Genomic DNA, 13,751 nt, shown 5'->3' with positions numbered 1-13,751 from the left:
GATTATATTACCTATTAAATGTTGTAATCCTAAAGGGAAAGGTTTTACCCTTCCTACTACTATAAATAAAGGCACAATGGGGTGAGATAACACACACCCACAATTGCACATCTCTCTATTCTTCTCTCTATTGCCGCACCCCCTCTCTCTCTAAGGCCTCCATAATTGTTCAGTAAATTATGCCTACAACAATATATATATATATATATATATATATATATATATATATATCTCTCTCCATGACTCCTCTATCGTCACTACTGGTACTTGTTATGGTCCTACTTTGCTAGAACCTCAACTAAATTATCAACAAAGAGGACAGTACAGTCGTCCGCCATTACATACCATTTCTCACCTTTCTCACCCTCTCTAAACGTCTCCAGGACTGTACGTACTATGCGTACTTGGACCGGCATACGAACTTCCGGGTAAACTTTCAGTCTAGTGATGTCCTCCTTAACTCGAAAAGAGAGAGAAGACAAGGGCCAAGGTAGAAATTCCGGCGTAGGAGCTCTGTCTAAAAAGGGGTATCCTCAGGTGGCATTAGGTCGCCACCATGCCTCAATGTATGGTTTTTTCGTCTTCCATGTGTTCTTGGAGCCAACAATTCCGAAAACAATGTGGCTTAGATTGGTAGAAGGGGGACTCAGGGGAGTAGTAGTCACCGGAAAGCTTTCTTTCAAGGTTTTGAATAAATTTGAAGCTAATTGGTAGTTTTGTGATAATTTTTCAAACAAAAATATGTAGAAAAACAATAGGGTTACTCCTGAGATAGCTACGGCTTTGCATAAAGCTCCAAGAGGTAAAGGTTTTTGCTGACACAGTTATCAATATTTTACTCAGGTAGATTGGTAACACCATATCGGCATGTCACGTGATATTACAGTTACACACAATATAGTTTCTCCCGGTTGGGACATTGAACTTTGTTCTTAACTTTCACCACTTTCCCGTCATCCAAACATATGTTGAGTTATGTACGGATGAGTAGGATTCGAGTAACGTAAATCCCATAATTCACGCATGTTCTTAAAGTTAAAAGATAGGGCAACCTAGCTAGGGTGATCACCCTTTTGTGCACAGATAAAACAAGTTTTAGTTATTAATAATCTTAATATAATGGTGCATTACAACTTCACTTGACATGTTTTGTTTGTTTAATTTTAAAACAGGAAACTCCCATTAGGGTAAATTCACATGAATTCGACGTTTGGAGAATGACAGTTATAGAGTTGGAGTGGTGTATGCATGGAGTAGGACGTAAGAAGCTGTTTCGACCCATGCACGCACGTGATTTCTCTCTCCAAACAAAATACCTCAAATAAGATGAACACATTAGGCAGGTCTTTGCATTTCCTTGCAGATAAATTAGCATGAAGCTGTCAGCTAGTACTACAATTTAATGGTATTCCTTTTTATTGGTAAGTTAAAGGCCTCAAGTTCAATTCTCACCAAAGACGAATTTGAACCACATTATTGCTAGCCCATTGTAAGACTAAACTCATCCCTCTCCCACTTATTAATGTAGATAATATTATTTCTTCAAAAGATAAAAATAGAGTAAATCTATGGTTTGTAAAACAATCCTTTGAGTAATATAGTAAGTTATAAATAACGCTGATTTGACATACAAAACTGATCACATTATTGATCACGTCTTTAATAGAGGTGTGTCCCACTCAAGGTCTAAAATATCGATATTATCCTGATATTTCTATCGAAATTTCCGTGTTTTTGGACTATCGATATTTCCGATATCATCGATATTTTAGACCTTGATAGGAACTCTATGTGGTACTAAGTCACTCATGTATCTTACCATGCAATGTATAAAGTGTAAAATATTGTACTAATTCATTATATATAAATGATTATGGTGTGTTTAAACTTCTTTCATTAATTACTACATATTTTTTACACTCACAATGTTTGCCAGCTCGCTATATAATCAACTTAAATCAATTAAATCCATCATGCATTACATTTCCTTCTAATGTTTTGTGATAAACTAATAGATAATTGACTAAATAAACATCCTGCAAAGTTTCAATAAAAATTTCCAAGTTTTTCTTACAATTTCCGTGGTTTTTATTCAATTTTTATCGATATCGATAATATTCCGATATTTCCATTGAAATTTCCGTATTTTTAGACTGACGATATTTCCGATATCATCGATATTTTAGACTTTGGTCCCACTATTGTATGTTTCTCACTTGAATTAAAGTGGTGGTTAGATTGCTATGGTGCGATTTGCTAAAAATTGTTTGACACGATTCAAATAAAATTGAAGCAAGCGAGTAAAAGCGCTTATCAGCATAAATGCTTACAAAAGTGCTCGAACCAGGCATAAATGTGAAGCAATACAAATGCATGCAAGAGAGTATGAATTCGTAGACTGGACAATTTCTAAATTTCTTGTATATATTCGTTCAGTGATCAAGATCCAGTTTTCAAGTTCCTAAGACGAAAGCGGTAAAATTAATCTTTTGGCAACCATTTAACAAGTGCTCTGCTTCAAGCCTTGAACTTATTCGAGGAGAAAACGTAGTTGAGGAGGAGACCATACACATGAAAGATAAACATTTGCTCTTCACCTTCCACCTTCTTCCCTTAATAACACGTTAGATTTTGATTCTATGGGGATCTGCGAACTAGAAAAGTAGTATACAAAAAAAAAAAAAAAAAAAACGCACTATGCATCCCGAGGGCCATCGAAAGACTGAGTCTTTCGAAGGTTCCAGTGGAGGCCGTCATGGATGCTGTTCAAGAAGTCACTGGTGGAATCAACTTGACATGCAGTGGGGACAGGCCAAGGCGCCATGCTGCACACAAGTGCATCGCCAGCAGCCAACCGTTTCCTGTCCTTTCCATCAAAGGACGCCCACGCATGACTTCTGCTGTTGGAGGGTACTTGCACTCGCAACGTCACATGCTCAGGTAATATCAGCGGCCGAAACGATAAGGAATGTGGACAGATAGGAGTAAAAAGAATTCCAGGCACCTGCAATTACGAAGAAAAAATCATAATTACAATGTTGCAGCGAAAGATCAGCCAGATAACCTTGTGAGCAGTATTTCATTGTTAACAAGATTAGTTTTAAAATATCCTAGGAACAGTTTTCGTCAACTCTGTTTCTCTGCTAATCATCTACGTTGTACTTCACGCCTTCGAGCATTTTATAACGACGATTGTTTTGCTCTTATATTTTCACCCTTTCTCATTAAAGAAAACCCTCCCACAACATGCAGAGTGCGCTAAGAGGCTAATATACGCTGCAGTATAACATATATTTGATAAAAACTTGCTTTGTCTTCCCGGTAGCTCTGATTTAGAATCACTCATGTGACGTCTCCGACACAAACAGTAACGTCAAGATTATCAGCATCACATATCAGTAGTCTTATCTTATCCACCAATACACCAAGCAACAGGCACTATAAAGTACAGAACTACCATATAATATAGATAGCTGTAAACAGGCACTGATAGTAGTATAAAAACAAACCTGGGGATGTACCATTGATCCTCCAGCTGCTAATGAATATGCGGTACTGCCAGAAGTTGTTGATAATATTAGCCCATCTCCTTGGACACATGTGACAAAAGAATTGTCACAATAGCATTCTAAATTTGTGAGGTATGATGATATCCCACGGTCGATTGTAACCTCGTTTAGTACAAGCATTGGCCCTTCAGTTTCATACTTATTTTTGGCTGCTTCTCTAATAACATGGCACTGCAACCGGTGTCGCAACGTGATATTAATGGGACCGTTTAAAATTGAATCAAGATAGTCTCGGTAGCGTTCACTGTCTGAAGCATGTTAAAGATCACTTTGAATGAGATACAGGAACAGTAAAAAGTAACGCAATAAGATCCCGTAAAAGACAAGTAAGCATTCAGAGTAACTTTAGGAACTAATTTTAGAGTGCTTATTTTAAAAAGGAACTCTTCTAAAAGAGATGACAAAAGGATACGAAAAGGAGTCATAAATCCCAGTGACCCTAATGAAAACGGCACAATGGGAGGAACTGGTCCCTTGAACATAGATGCTGCCTGCAAATTAAATGAAAACAGTTGTTACTGCCAACAAAATATTAATCAATTGTATGCCTGTCTGTTAATGGATTGATCTCTCTAATCAACAAACTGATTACGTCTAACATATTTAACCATGGCATAGTGATTCATAAATACATGTGACAATAAATTCTTGTGAACTGTAAAAACGAAAGAGCAATATGATCGTGTTTAATTCCAACCCCTCTGTTGCACGATTGCATCATGTATATTGTCAAATCATTTTGTTTCTGTATTTTCCTATTCTTTTTTTTTCTTTTTTTTTGTCCTTTTGACATGGTCCGAGGGGCTGCATGCTATTGGGAAGGTAGGATCTGTGACACAAAACTCCAGTAGCTGGGTTTTGAAGTTATGAACCGTCTATGAAACTTCTTTGACTATAAAATATCAACCATATTGGAAGATAAATACCGACTAGAAACAAGGGATAACATACATGAATCAGAACTCAGATATCTGCTATTAACAGGAGCACACATGAACTAAAATGAACTGAAAGGTGGTCCGATACATGTTTAATTCCCTCAACCCAAATAGTTTAATGCACTAAAACATTCTGAAGTAATCAAGTTAAAGCTCAAAATTATATGCACTTACCCAGAGGACAGTTCCATCCCCGCCAAGAGTTACCACAAGGTCCACTTTTGTGTGCAGGAGCATTATTTCGGTCTCTGTCAAGCAAAAGATGAAACTCTAAACAGTAAACAGCAAATCCCGAGCACAAGTAGCAAGCTAGTAATATATTATTAAACAAGGAAATTGTTATTGGCACTCCTAAAATCTGATTTGGCACTCCAAACTTTCTATAATTAGAAAGAAAAATACACTTGTGAGGAGTGTAGAATGAGATTTTTGGAGTGCTAATAACAGTTCCCTTAAACAAAACTTGTTTATTAATTTATAATTTACAAACAAGCACCTGAGATCAATATTATGCAAAAGTCTTACATGTATGCCCAATTTGTTATCACTTAAACCATAACTGGGAATTAAAGAAAGAACATATGCATGCATAAAGCGCTCTGTGGCTGGACATTTTGTAAGATCATTACTCAAATAAAAAACAAACAGACACAACTCACACAAGTGAAGTTGCATATGTATAACTCTGTCCAACATGAAAAAATCAATGCGATAAGGATTAACAACAGATCTTTGTGGACTATGTAATAATGAAACATGTTAATTGCACGAAAATGATCCAGGCTGGTAGAATGACTTCCAAGCATCCCTAGAATGCTATTTCCCAAATACTTGGTCAGTGTAATTCTAATGATTTTCACCCATGATCTTGTAGTATCTTCCTAATGATTTGAATTGTTTTGTTTAACGTTCTTCTGTTAGCCTCAGATAGTCCTTCCTTGCTTTACCCTCACCCTCTACTAGCAATAGAAGATTTATTTCTTATTTAGAAAAAAGAAAACAAGAAGAAGAATTTCATACACAGAAATATGCATGTAGCGCAAAAGTCTGTAAACATATCTTTTGTAAAAAGCATAATAAAAAGAAGTCTCGGAATTTGTTGCATAAATGGGGGTAAGGCTAGCCGACATTCACCTCTCCCAGACCCTGCGTAAAGCGGGAGCCTTGTGCACTGGGTACGACCTTTTTTTACTCTAAGATTGAAGTCTCTTAAAAAATATAATAGAAAAGAAACAATCTTCTATGGTTCTCACCATCCTTCCATGTATGGACGAAGTTGAAGTAAGATGACTCTGTTAGAAGTTCAGCTCTTACACGTGGTTCCACGTAAATATTTAACTTTTTCTGCTCACTCAACCATCTGGAGAGGGAAATTCAAGACTGAGGAAAGGAAAAACATGTGCGAACATTCAAGTACAAAGTTACATAGGCATGCAAGAATGTAAAGATACAGCATCATCTATAAATTGAATTTTGGCATGAGGGACTTCACAAGAATGTACATGACCATTTTTTATTTTGAGAAATTGTGCGTCAGCGCGTTTTTTTTCAGTGCATGACGGGGGGCTATTTTAAATAACCATATGGGAGCTAATATGTAAGGTGAATGAAAAAGCAACATCGTTTTAAAATATACAACTTAGCGATGAAAAAGCAGAGTAATCAACCTCAATAATTGTAATAATGAAAATGTTGCAGCATTGCCATACTTAAGATTTAACTACAAGTCGTCATTTCTTGAATATAATGTGTTGAGGTCACAGAGCTCAAGCTACAATAATATGAAAAAGCAGCTAATGCAGGAAACAAAATCTGGTATCAGAGATGACAGACTAAAGAAATCTTAAGATCCACACCTGACCATCTCTGCACATAGAATTCGAACAGAAGTTGAATTTGGTTTCGTCAATATAATCACAGTCTGTGGCTGAGATTCCCACTTCAAAGCAATCTGAAATGAAATCGAGATCTTAAATAGATAGTAGATGGGAGCCATTCGAAAGACGCAAAAACAGTGGGAAAAAACAAGCAACATGCATATATAGAATAGGTTATACCTGTTTACTGCTACGCTCTGCAGTTGTAATGTTTCCCCTTTCAAAAGAGACAATGTCATGCTTGTGCTGGTCACTCTCATCGCCATTGCACCACCATGAAAGTTTAAATGATGCCTGTCTCAAGAAACATGGATGTCATGATATAATCAGTAAAATTAATTGCAGTAATAATGTGTCAACATGTTTAACATGAACAATGCATTATGACAGCCAAAGATAATCGCATTCAGTTGGTGGTGGTGGTAGTAGCAGTGGTATAAATATAAAATATTTCAGAAAAAAATTATGGTAACTAAGAACATCTTACTAAAAAAATAATTTGATATTAGGCTACAGAACATGTGTAAATCTTAAGTTTTGACCATATGCTAAGTTGTTAGAATTGTTGAGGCACATTATCTATATACGCTAAGTTGTGTTCATAATGAAATGCTAATAAATGATACAAAAAGTCATGTGGTTACTATCTGTTGGCACGTGTAGAGCTGTATAGTTGACTGAATAGTTGTTTTTTAGGTCCAACTGTTGACTGAATTGTTTGGGAAAGCTTTTGCTTAGCTTTAATTTCCTGTAACTACTAGGATTATTACTTTCCCTTTACTGTGGTTCTGTATGGTTTAAACACTTCACGTCGGAAGCAGAATGATGATCAGCAAAATCATTTTCCAACCTAAAACTTTTCACACCATCCAAGTCCAAATTGGAGTGATACTTTTATTAGAAATTAAATAGTCCCCTTAATCATGGTGTACAAAACACGCCAGAGATTAGCTGAACAGGAGGGCAAGGACACAAAACAAAGGGTACCTTTCTGGTATATATATTGAGAAATGCCTTGGAATCAGAACAGCTTTCATCCCGAAGAACTTCATGGGAGCATATCCCATTCCTCCCACAACACTGTTCAGATTGCTCATTTGATTGGCTGCCCAAGTTCTCGGTCCTCTCATCCATGCAGTTATTCTCTTTACTTGATTGCTCTGTAACATAAGCCAGAAAATCCCTTCTATTAAGGTATGAATAAGGTGAAACAAAGAAGCTCAGGGGAACATCACATATGCTAGTTTAAGATGAAACAAAGTATACATCGAATTATGCGAATGAGCACACAACACAAAGTACCATGCACAAAAGAAAAAAACTAATGATACCACAACAGTGGTGCAACTGAGAAACAACCACAGTAACCAGGGGAAACCCCCACATCAAACACCCCTTTGGCATCTAAACTTTAATAATCTTGGAGAAAATGCAATAAATCAATTACCACGAACTACATAATTTTAACCAACAAATGCATGAGTCTAAGCACGAAGAAACCCCAAATGCATTCACAATATATAAGCCAAAACATCACTAACTCCAAGCCTCTTGCAAGTCTCTTGTTATGGAAGGGAAAACTTTTGATGTGAGAAAAAGTGTAGTAGTTTTGAAGGCTGTTTAGAAAAATAACGTGAGGTTCATTCACATTATGTTGTAACAAAGAAATATTAGGCACATTAATATATTGTTGGAAAAGTTTACGCAAATAAAATTTGTTATGGTCTGTTCAGCCAATAAAGGCGTATTGGAAATTACACTGGGACAGTTACTAATACTTTGCTGCACAACTAGCCCTTGTCCTCGTAGCACCATCAACTCAAATTAACAACAGCTCCTCAGTTTGTAGTTAGTAATTTGTATTGTTGTAAAAGATCAAATGACCTCAAAGCTTAACAACGTTCTCCTATCCTGGCCTCTCAAGGAAAGAGGTTTTTATATATCTCTACTTATTTTAATTATTTGAATTGACCCCAAAAAACTAGAAAGGGGAATTACTTTCTGTTAGAAATGTGCAGTTTTATTTTGTGGGCGCATCGGAATGACTTTATTTGTGTACAAGACAAAGCAAGTACCTTCAGAAACTTCCCTGTCCGGTTGCTTGCAAATTTCCAAGCAGAATACACATGGAAGCATAAATCCTATCATTCCCATTGCATTACATAGAGAACTCAGAGCCCACGAACTTCGTAGCTTTTCATAAAAGTTGTCACCTGATAGTGGAATACCCACAATCTGATGATAATGAGTCCAAATATGATTAGAAAGACCACCAACACCAAGCAATTGATCTAGTTTTGACCATTTGCAGAGGTATCACGAAGAAATCAACTCAATACTATGGCCAATAAGATTGTCAACCACAAGAAGCATTCCGAGAGAAGTAAAAGGTTTTTCTGGGATAAGCACTACAAATGGATAAGCAAAAACAATAAATGGAGATCCCGTCCAGAAGGAAAGGGAAGAAAAGACAAAAGGTTTGTGAAAATTGCAAAATGAAAACATATGATATGAAGGACCCTCTAAGACAAGATCATTTCATAAAGCTTCACAAAAGTTTCCTGTTTACCAAAAATGGAGAAAGATGATGGGAGAAGAAATGAATTAATGTGACTCTATTGAACTAGGTATATACAGTGGCGGAGCACCCTTGGCACTTTTGAAATATTTTAGCATATTTTTGTGGTAAAACAACAATAGATTTTACATTATTAGTTTTTCTCTCTTGGAGATTTGTTGTTTGCCTATATGTGTTATAGCATAGTTTGAAAGTGTTTCTACTATTTGAACAGGTGCTAACTATGTCCCTCTCCAGTAACATCAACTATATGTATGTATAGTTTTGCACGTATGTACACATGTATATCTAAGGTGCGCTTACAGCTTAAGGCTGCAGGCTTAACTGTATACAAAGTGTTAAACACAGAAGCAATTTGGTTTAGGAAAATGGAAACCCATCGAACATTGAATTATCCAGAGCCTTCACTTATGAAGATTCGTTTCTACAACCTCATTTCAATATTTTGAGAACATGAAACCCCCTTTAACATTTAAAGACATCTTCTTCCATGCTACCTACCACAAGATAGGGGCTACAGGGGGGAGAAGACACTTCATGCTTAGAGCGTTTCTCCTTTTGTCTTTTGTTTCAACAAGTAACTTTGGCCATGAACTTTCGAAGAAAAAGTTCTATACTTTTATCTTTTCTTGTATGCTTTTATCTCATGTAATTTTTCACATTACGTTGATGATATTCTGTTAAGGAATATTTCAGTAACCTCTTTCACAAAGGCGTCTTTCTTAGAAGAGTCGTTTTAGATTCTGGTACTTTGTTTTTGTTAAATTGGAGTGGATTGAATCTTGACCTATCCTAATCCTATCCCATTTTCCCTCCATCACCATTTGAACTAACCCCAAGGGCTTGAGATACCAGCATTGAATCTCTGGTACTTTTCTTTGAAGAGTCTAATCTGTGCTCTAGGACAATTCTTTAGAAACATGAAAAGACTTTCTACAAGGTATGAGAGTAAGGCCCTATCACGTCAATTTACATCATTAGCTATTAGTTAACAACATATCACTAGAAAATGACACAAGAACGCAAACCTATATGCTTTAGAGTCGAGAAGTTTTTAAATTCATCATCAATAAATTAATTCTCATTTAACTAACATAGGGGATAGAGAGGATAACAGGGAGGCCAAATGATTTCCAAACTGACTCAATGTAGGGCAATTTAAAGTAGTACTATTTGTGGTTATGGTCGAGTATACGTGGCAGAAAAGCTTTTCCATATGAACTAGATTGATTTTTAAAAGTGTAAACAGCATTACCTAATTCTGGGACCAGGATACAGATTTATTCTATGACCTTTCTCAAACTTCAGCCACTGCATGTAATCTTGTTTTTTCAGTTACCATCGAAACAAAAGCTACACGAATACAGAATTTCAAAAGCAATGAAAAGGCCTGCAAGAAGCTAAAATCCAAAGTAATGAAGAATGATCAACTAAGATGCTCCAGTTCAATGGTTAAAGTGCCAGAAGAATTCTTTTGCACTAATAAAAGGGCTCTTAGGTAATGAAAAAAGGATAAAAGGAAAAATGGCTTTGACAAAAACTGACGGAAACTAAGTACTTTTTTAGATGAACCCAAGTATTTGTATTAAGGCTTCTATTGTGCTAGAATAATATCAGCAAATATTTGAAAACTGTGTTTTCCATCACCAGAAATTAATATATCAAATATATGTATATCTATGTGAAAGAACAAAAGCAGCATGACAATTATATTATGTTGTTCAATCATTGAAAAACCTTTATGTTCCAAATGTAGATTGCGAGCCCTCTCCAGTTCATATTTACGCTTCCATTCAGCTGCCTCAGCTTGAGCAGAAGCCTTCCATTCAGCAGCCCGTCTCAGGGCCTTTTCAACAGCTAGAGAAAGTTGAATGTAATATAAGCAATGTATATTAATTATTAATGATAATTGTTTCACTGACTAGTGTAAAAAAATTGAGAATAGAACATAACCATACTTCTCATAGCGTCCGAGAACTCTATGAGGTGGTCATCTGTGCTCTGAAAGGGAGATTGATGAAAAAGTTCCTGGACTGCTTTCTCTGAACTTAAAAGCGAAATCGAATTGAGAAAACCGTTCTCTGGCTGTGAGCATGAAACACTTGGTTCGCCCTGTCCACAGGAAGCATATCAGATAAGAAGCACAACTTCGTCTGCTCCGAGGATATCTTGTTAACAACATAGAGCTAGCATAGTTATTATTGTATGATGCAGAGGTAAGTATAGTTACCGAATTTCCGATAAATTCATTTCAGCGAATACGTCCTAGTTTCGGGCCTAATAGATCAGCACAAAGTCATAAATCAATGGAGAAGAATCACGTTATCACTACTTCAGGCTTCTTACAAGAAGGAACTGTTAGCGCCACGCCACCACTCCGACTATAAGTTATCTCATTTTGGGTAGTGTCAATAGAATTACATATCTATTTAACTCGTATGACCGTGTCCGTATTTGAGCATTGATTATGCAATACACTCAAATCAAGTTTCTTCAGATTTCATTGAGATTTGGATAAGTTGTTTGATTCAATTTTTACAAATGGGGAAAATGAAGGAAACGATAGTACTTATTAAGCAATTTCCTTCAAAGATTGGAATTTTGGATTGATCCAAAGTCACCCAGATAACAATGATTAACAAATTGAGCCCAAACACCAGTACTCAAGCAGAATCAGTCCAATACTGGCCATTGAGTGCAATCACAAAATTCAGAATTATATAATATATATATATATATATATATGTAAGCTCATTATCTTCTCCTAGAAATGCAACATGCACCAAAAACAACACTACAACTTCAAAATCTAATGGAGTTTAAAATGAAAATTGATTGATTAATTAATTAATTACAGCATAATTGAGAGAGAGAGAGAGAGAGAAAGAGGTGATTACAGTAGAATTGAGCTTGCTGGGAGCCATGGCTGAGTTGAACAAAATATATCTGATAAAAAAAGGAGGAAAGATTCCTCTTTTTCTTCTTCTTCCTCTTCTTCTTCTTCTTTCTCCAAGAGGAAGGAAGAGCCTACAAATGTTGGAGATAGGAGATTTCTGATTTGTTACTCCATGTTTGGTATTTCCACACACAAAGGTTCAGACTTTCTAATTTTTATTTTATTTTATTTTAATTATTTTTTTTAAGGAAAATGGGATTTTTGGAGATTGATTTATTACGATCATCTCTAAAAGAGATGTCAAATCCTAAGTGGAATGTCATGTAATTAAATTTGAAGGTATGAGCAAATTCCAACCGATATGTCACTCCTATGTGAATTGATATATGAGTTTTCATATAACAAATTTGACATATGAGAAAATGTGATGTTAAATAATTTTTAATTATTTTATTGTGTGGATAGATCTTGAAAATTGATTTTTATTGATTTCTTTTTTAAAATAGGTCATGCACATATTATTTATAACAAAAAAAATATCGGTTGGAAAAATATAAAATCTGATATTTCTGCATCAACCATCCAATTAACATTTGACATTTCTGTTTTGACATTTCCTTTAGAGATGCTCTAACTACAATGCCAACACCTCTCTCGCCCTCCTCTCTCACCCACAACCCAAACATTATATAAACAACCATCACGGGTCCAAGGCTTAGGAAGAAATATCGCATCATATTTCATACAACACGTCTTTTATTCGATTTCTAGTACTGGTGAATCATACGATGATGACTAATAAAAACTTAAATGCTATGTGAATCTTCCTTACCCTCGAAATGGTGGATTGTCACTTTTTGATAAAAAAACAAAACATTACAACCCATAAGAAAAAAAAAATTATTATTACTATTTGTTTGTATCATCATTCGTATATTTTTATAATAGAGATAGAATCATATGTGTTAGTCGACTTATCTCTATTAAAGAGATAATACAATATAGGGTTTTTTTATTGACACCTCACATTTTGTTGACTACCCCTACATAAATTCTAATATTAAATAACTCATATATCTTATTATAAAATGACTATTAAAGCCCTAAAAATTACACTCCCTAAGTTCTTTTAACAGCAAACCTAATAATAATTCAAGTACATGTTGAGATTTTTCTTTTTTTTGAGTTGCAGTCTAAGGGTTCAAATTTGAAAACATTTTCTACAGTTCAGATACCAATTTCCAAAGATTTTTTTGGGGGGAACCCATGGGATTTTTCGTATCGCATCGCAATTCGCAAATGTTGCAAGCAACCCATGTGATTTTTCGTAAGGAAATAGATTGATGTTGATACATGCATAATCAGTGACTATGCATCAGAAACTGATTCCATTAGGCAGTTAAGAACGCCTGGAAGAAAAAGTTTCATTTCTCCTTTTTTTTCCGGCTGAAAGAAGAGACTTGTTTGGATCAAAACTTGAACTTTGGGCTCAAGAAAGGAGCTGGCCCAAAAGAAGACTCGAAAGGGAAGACAGCCGAAGCCCAGTCAAAGCCCAGAAGGCAGAAAGGGCCTTTTCTGACTTGGTGCAGCTCATGAAGACCACTTGCTTACCTACCCAAGGGCCAAGTGGTATAGACTGATCAGCTACACAGCCCATAAAGTACTTTATGATGGCAGTACATGTAAAAAAGCTGATGAGTCATCACCCTCAAACCACATTCGAGAAGGCTGCTGCTACAGGAGGCCAAGCCGAGTTGTCTATATAAGAAGAAAGAGAAACCAGGAATAAAGACACTCAATCAAACAAACAAATGCAAGCACAAACTCTGCTCAAAGCCAGATTTGCCTTCAAAACAAAGCTGTAGTCAGCCTTTATCCCGCGAGGGATGAAGG

At 35.9% G+C, this 13,751-nt stretch overlaps 1 protein-coding gene across 4 annotated transcripts; it reads right to left on the bottom strand.

The window, feature by feature from the left end:
* Positions 1-2,406: 2,406 nt before the first annotated feature.
* LOC103448248 (NAD(H) kinase 1-like) lies at positions 2,407-12,090 on the bottom strand. Of its 4 annotated transcripts, none has more exons than XM_029088801.2 (12): positions 11,860-12,041; positions 10,921-11,074; positions 10,700-10,819; positions 8,460-8,597; positions 7,372-7,544; positions 6,565-6,678; positions 6,364-6,458; positions 5,761-5,867; positions 4,682-4,755; positions 3,982-4,060; positions 3,510-3,817; positions 2,407-3,004 (listed from the first exon to the last, which is right to left on the bottom strand). In XM_029088801.2, the coding sequence occupies exons 1-12, from the start codon at positions 11,884-11,886 to the stop codon at positions 2,696-2,698; spliced, it is 1,698 nt and encodes a 565-aa protein (XP_028944634.1). In that variant the 5' UTR covers positions 11,887-12,041; the 3' UTR covers positions 2,407-2,695. The 4 variants fall into 4 exon arrangements, with proteins under 4 accessions (XP_028944634.1, XP_070664191.1, XP_070664192.1 ...); XM_070808090.1 differs by having other exon boundaries at positions 8,460-8,619; positions 11,860-12,022; XM_070808091.1 differs by lacking the exon at positions 8,460-8,597 and adding an exon at positions 11,193-11,239 and having other exon boundaries at positions 11,860-12,000.
* Positions 12,091-13,751: the final 1,661 nt, after the last annotated feature.

This window comes from Malus domestica, chromosome 11 (genome assembly GCF_042453785.1).
Source record: "Malus domestica chromosome 11, GDT2T_hap1".
In the NCBI taxonomy this organism is placed as follows: domain Eukaryota; kingdom Viridiplantae; phylum Streptophyta; class Magnoliopsida; order Rosales; family Rosaceae; genus Malus; species Malus domestica.
Note: the sequence above shows the minus strand (reverse complement) of the source record. Positions and strands in the feature narration are given on the sequence as shown.

Bases quoted from the DNA above. Each gene is read 5' to 3' on its own strand.
- LOC103448248 (XM_029088801.2), bottom strand. From the start codon at position 11,886: ATGGCTCCCAGCAAGCTCAATTCTACT. The intron at 6,679-7,371 runs GTACCCTTTGTT...TTCTTGAGACAG, and splicing joins TCAATATATATACCAGAAAG to GCATCATTTAAACTTTCATG. The intron at 6,459-6,564 runs GTATAACCTATT...ATTTCATTTCAG, and splicing joins CAGAGCGTAGCAGTAAACAG to ATTGCTTTGAAGTGGGAATC.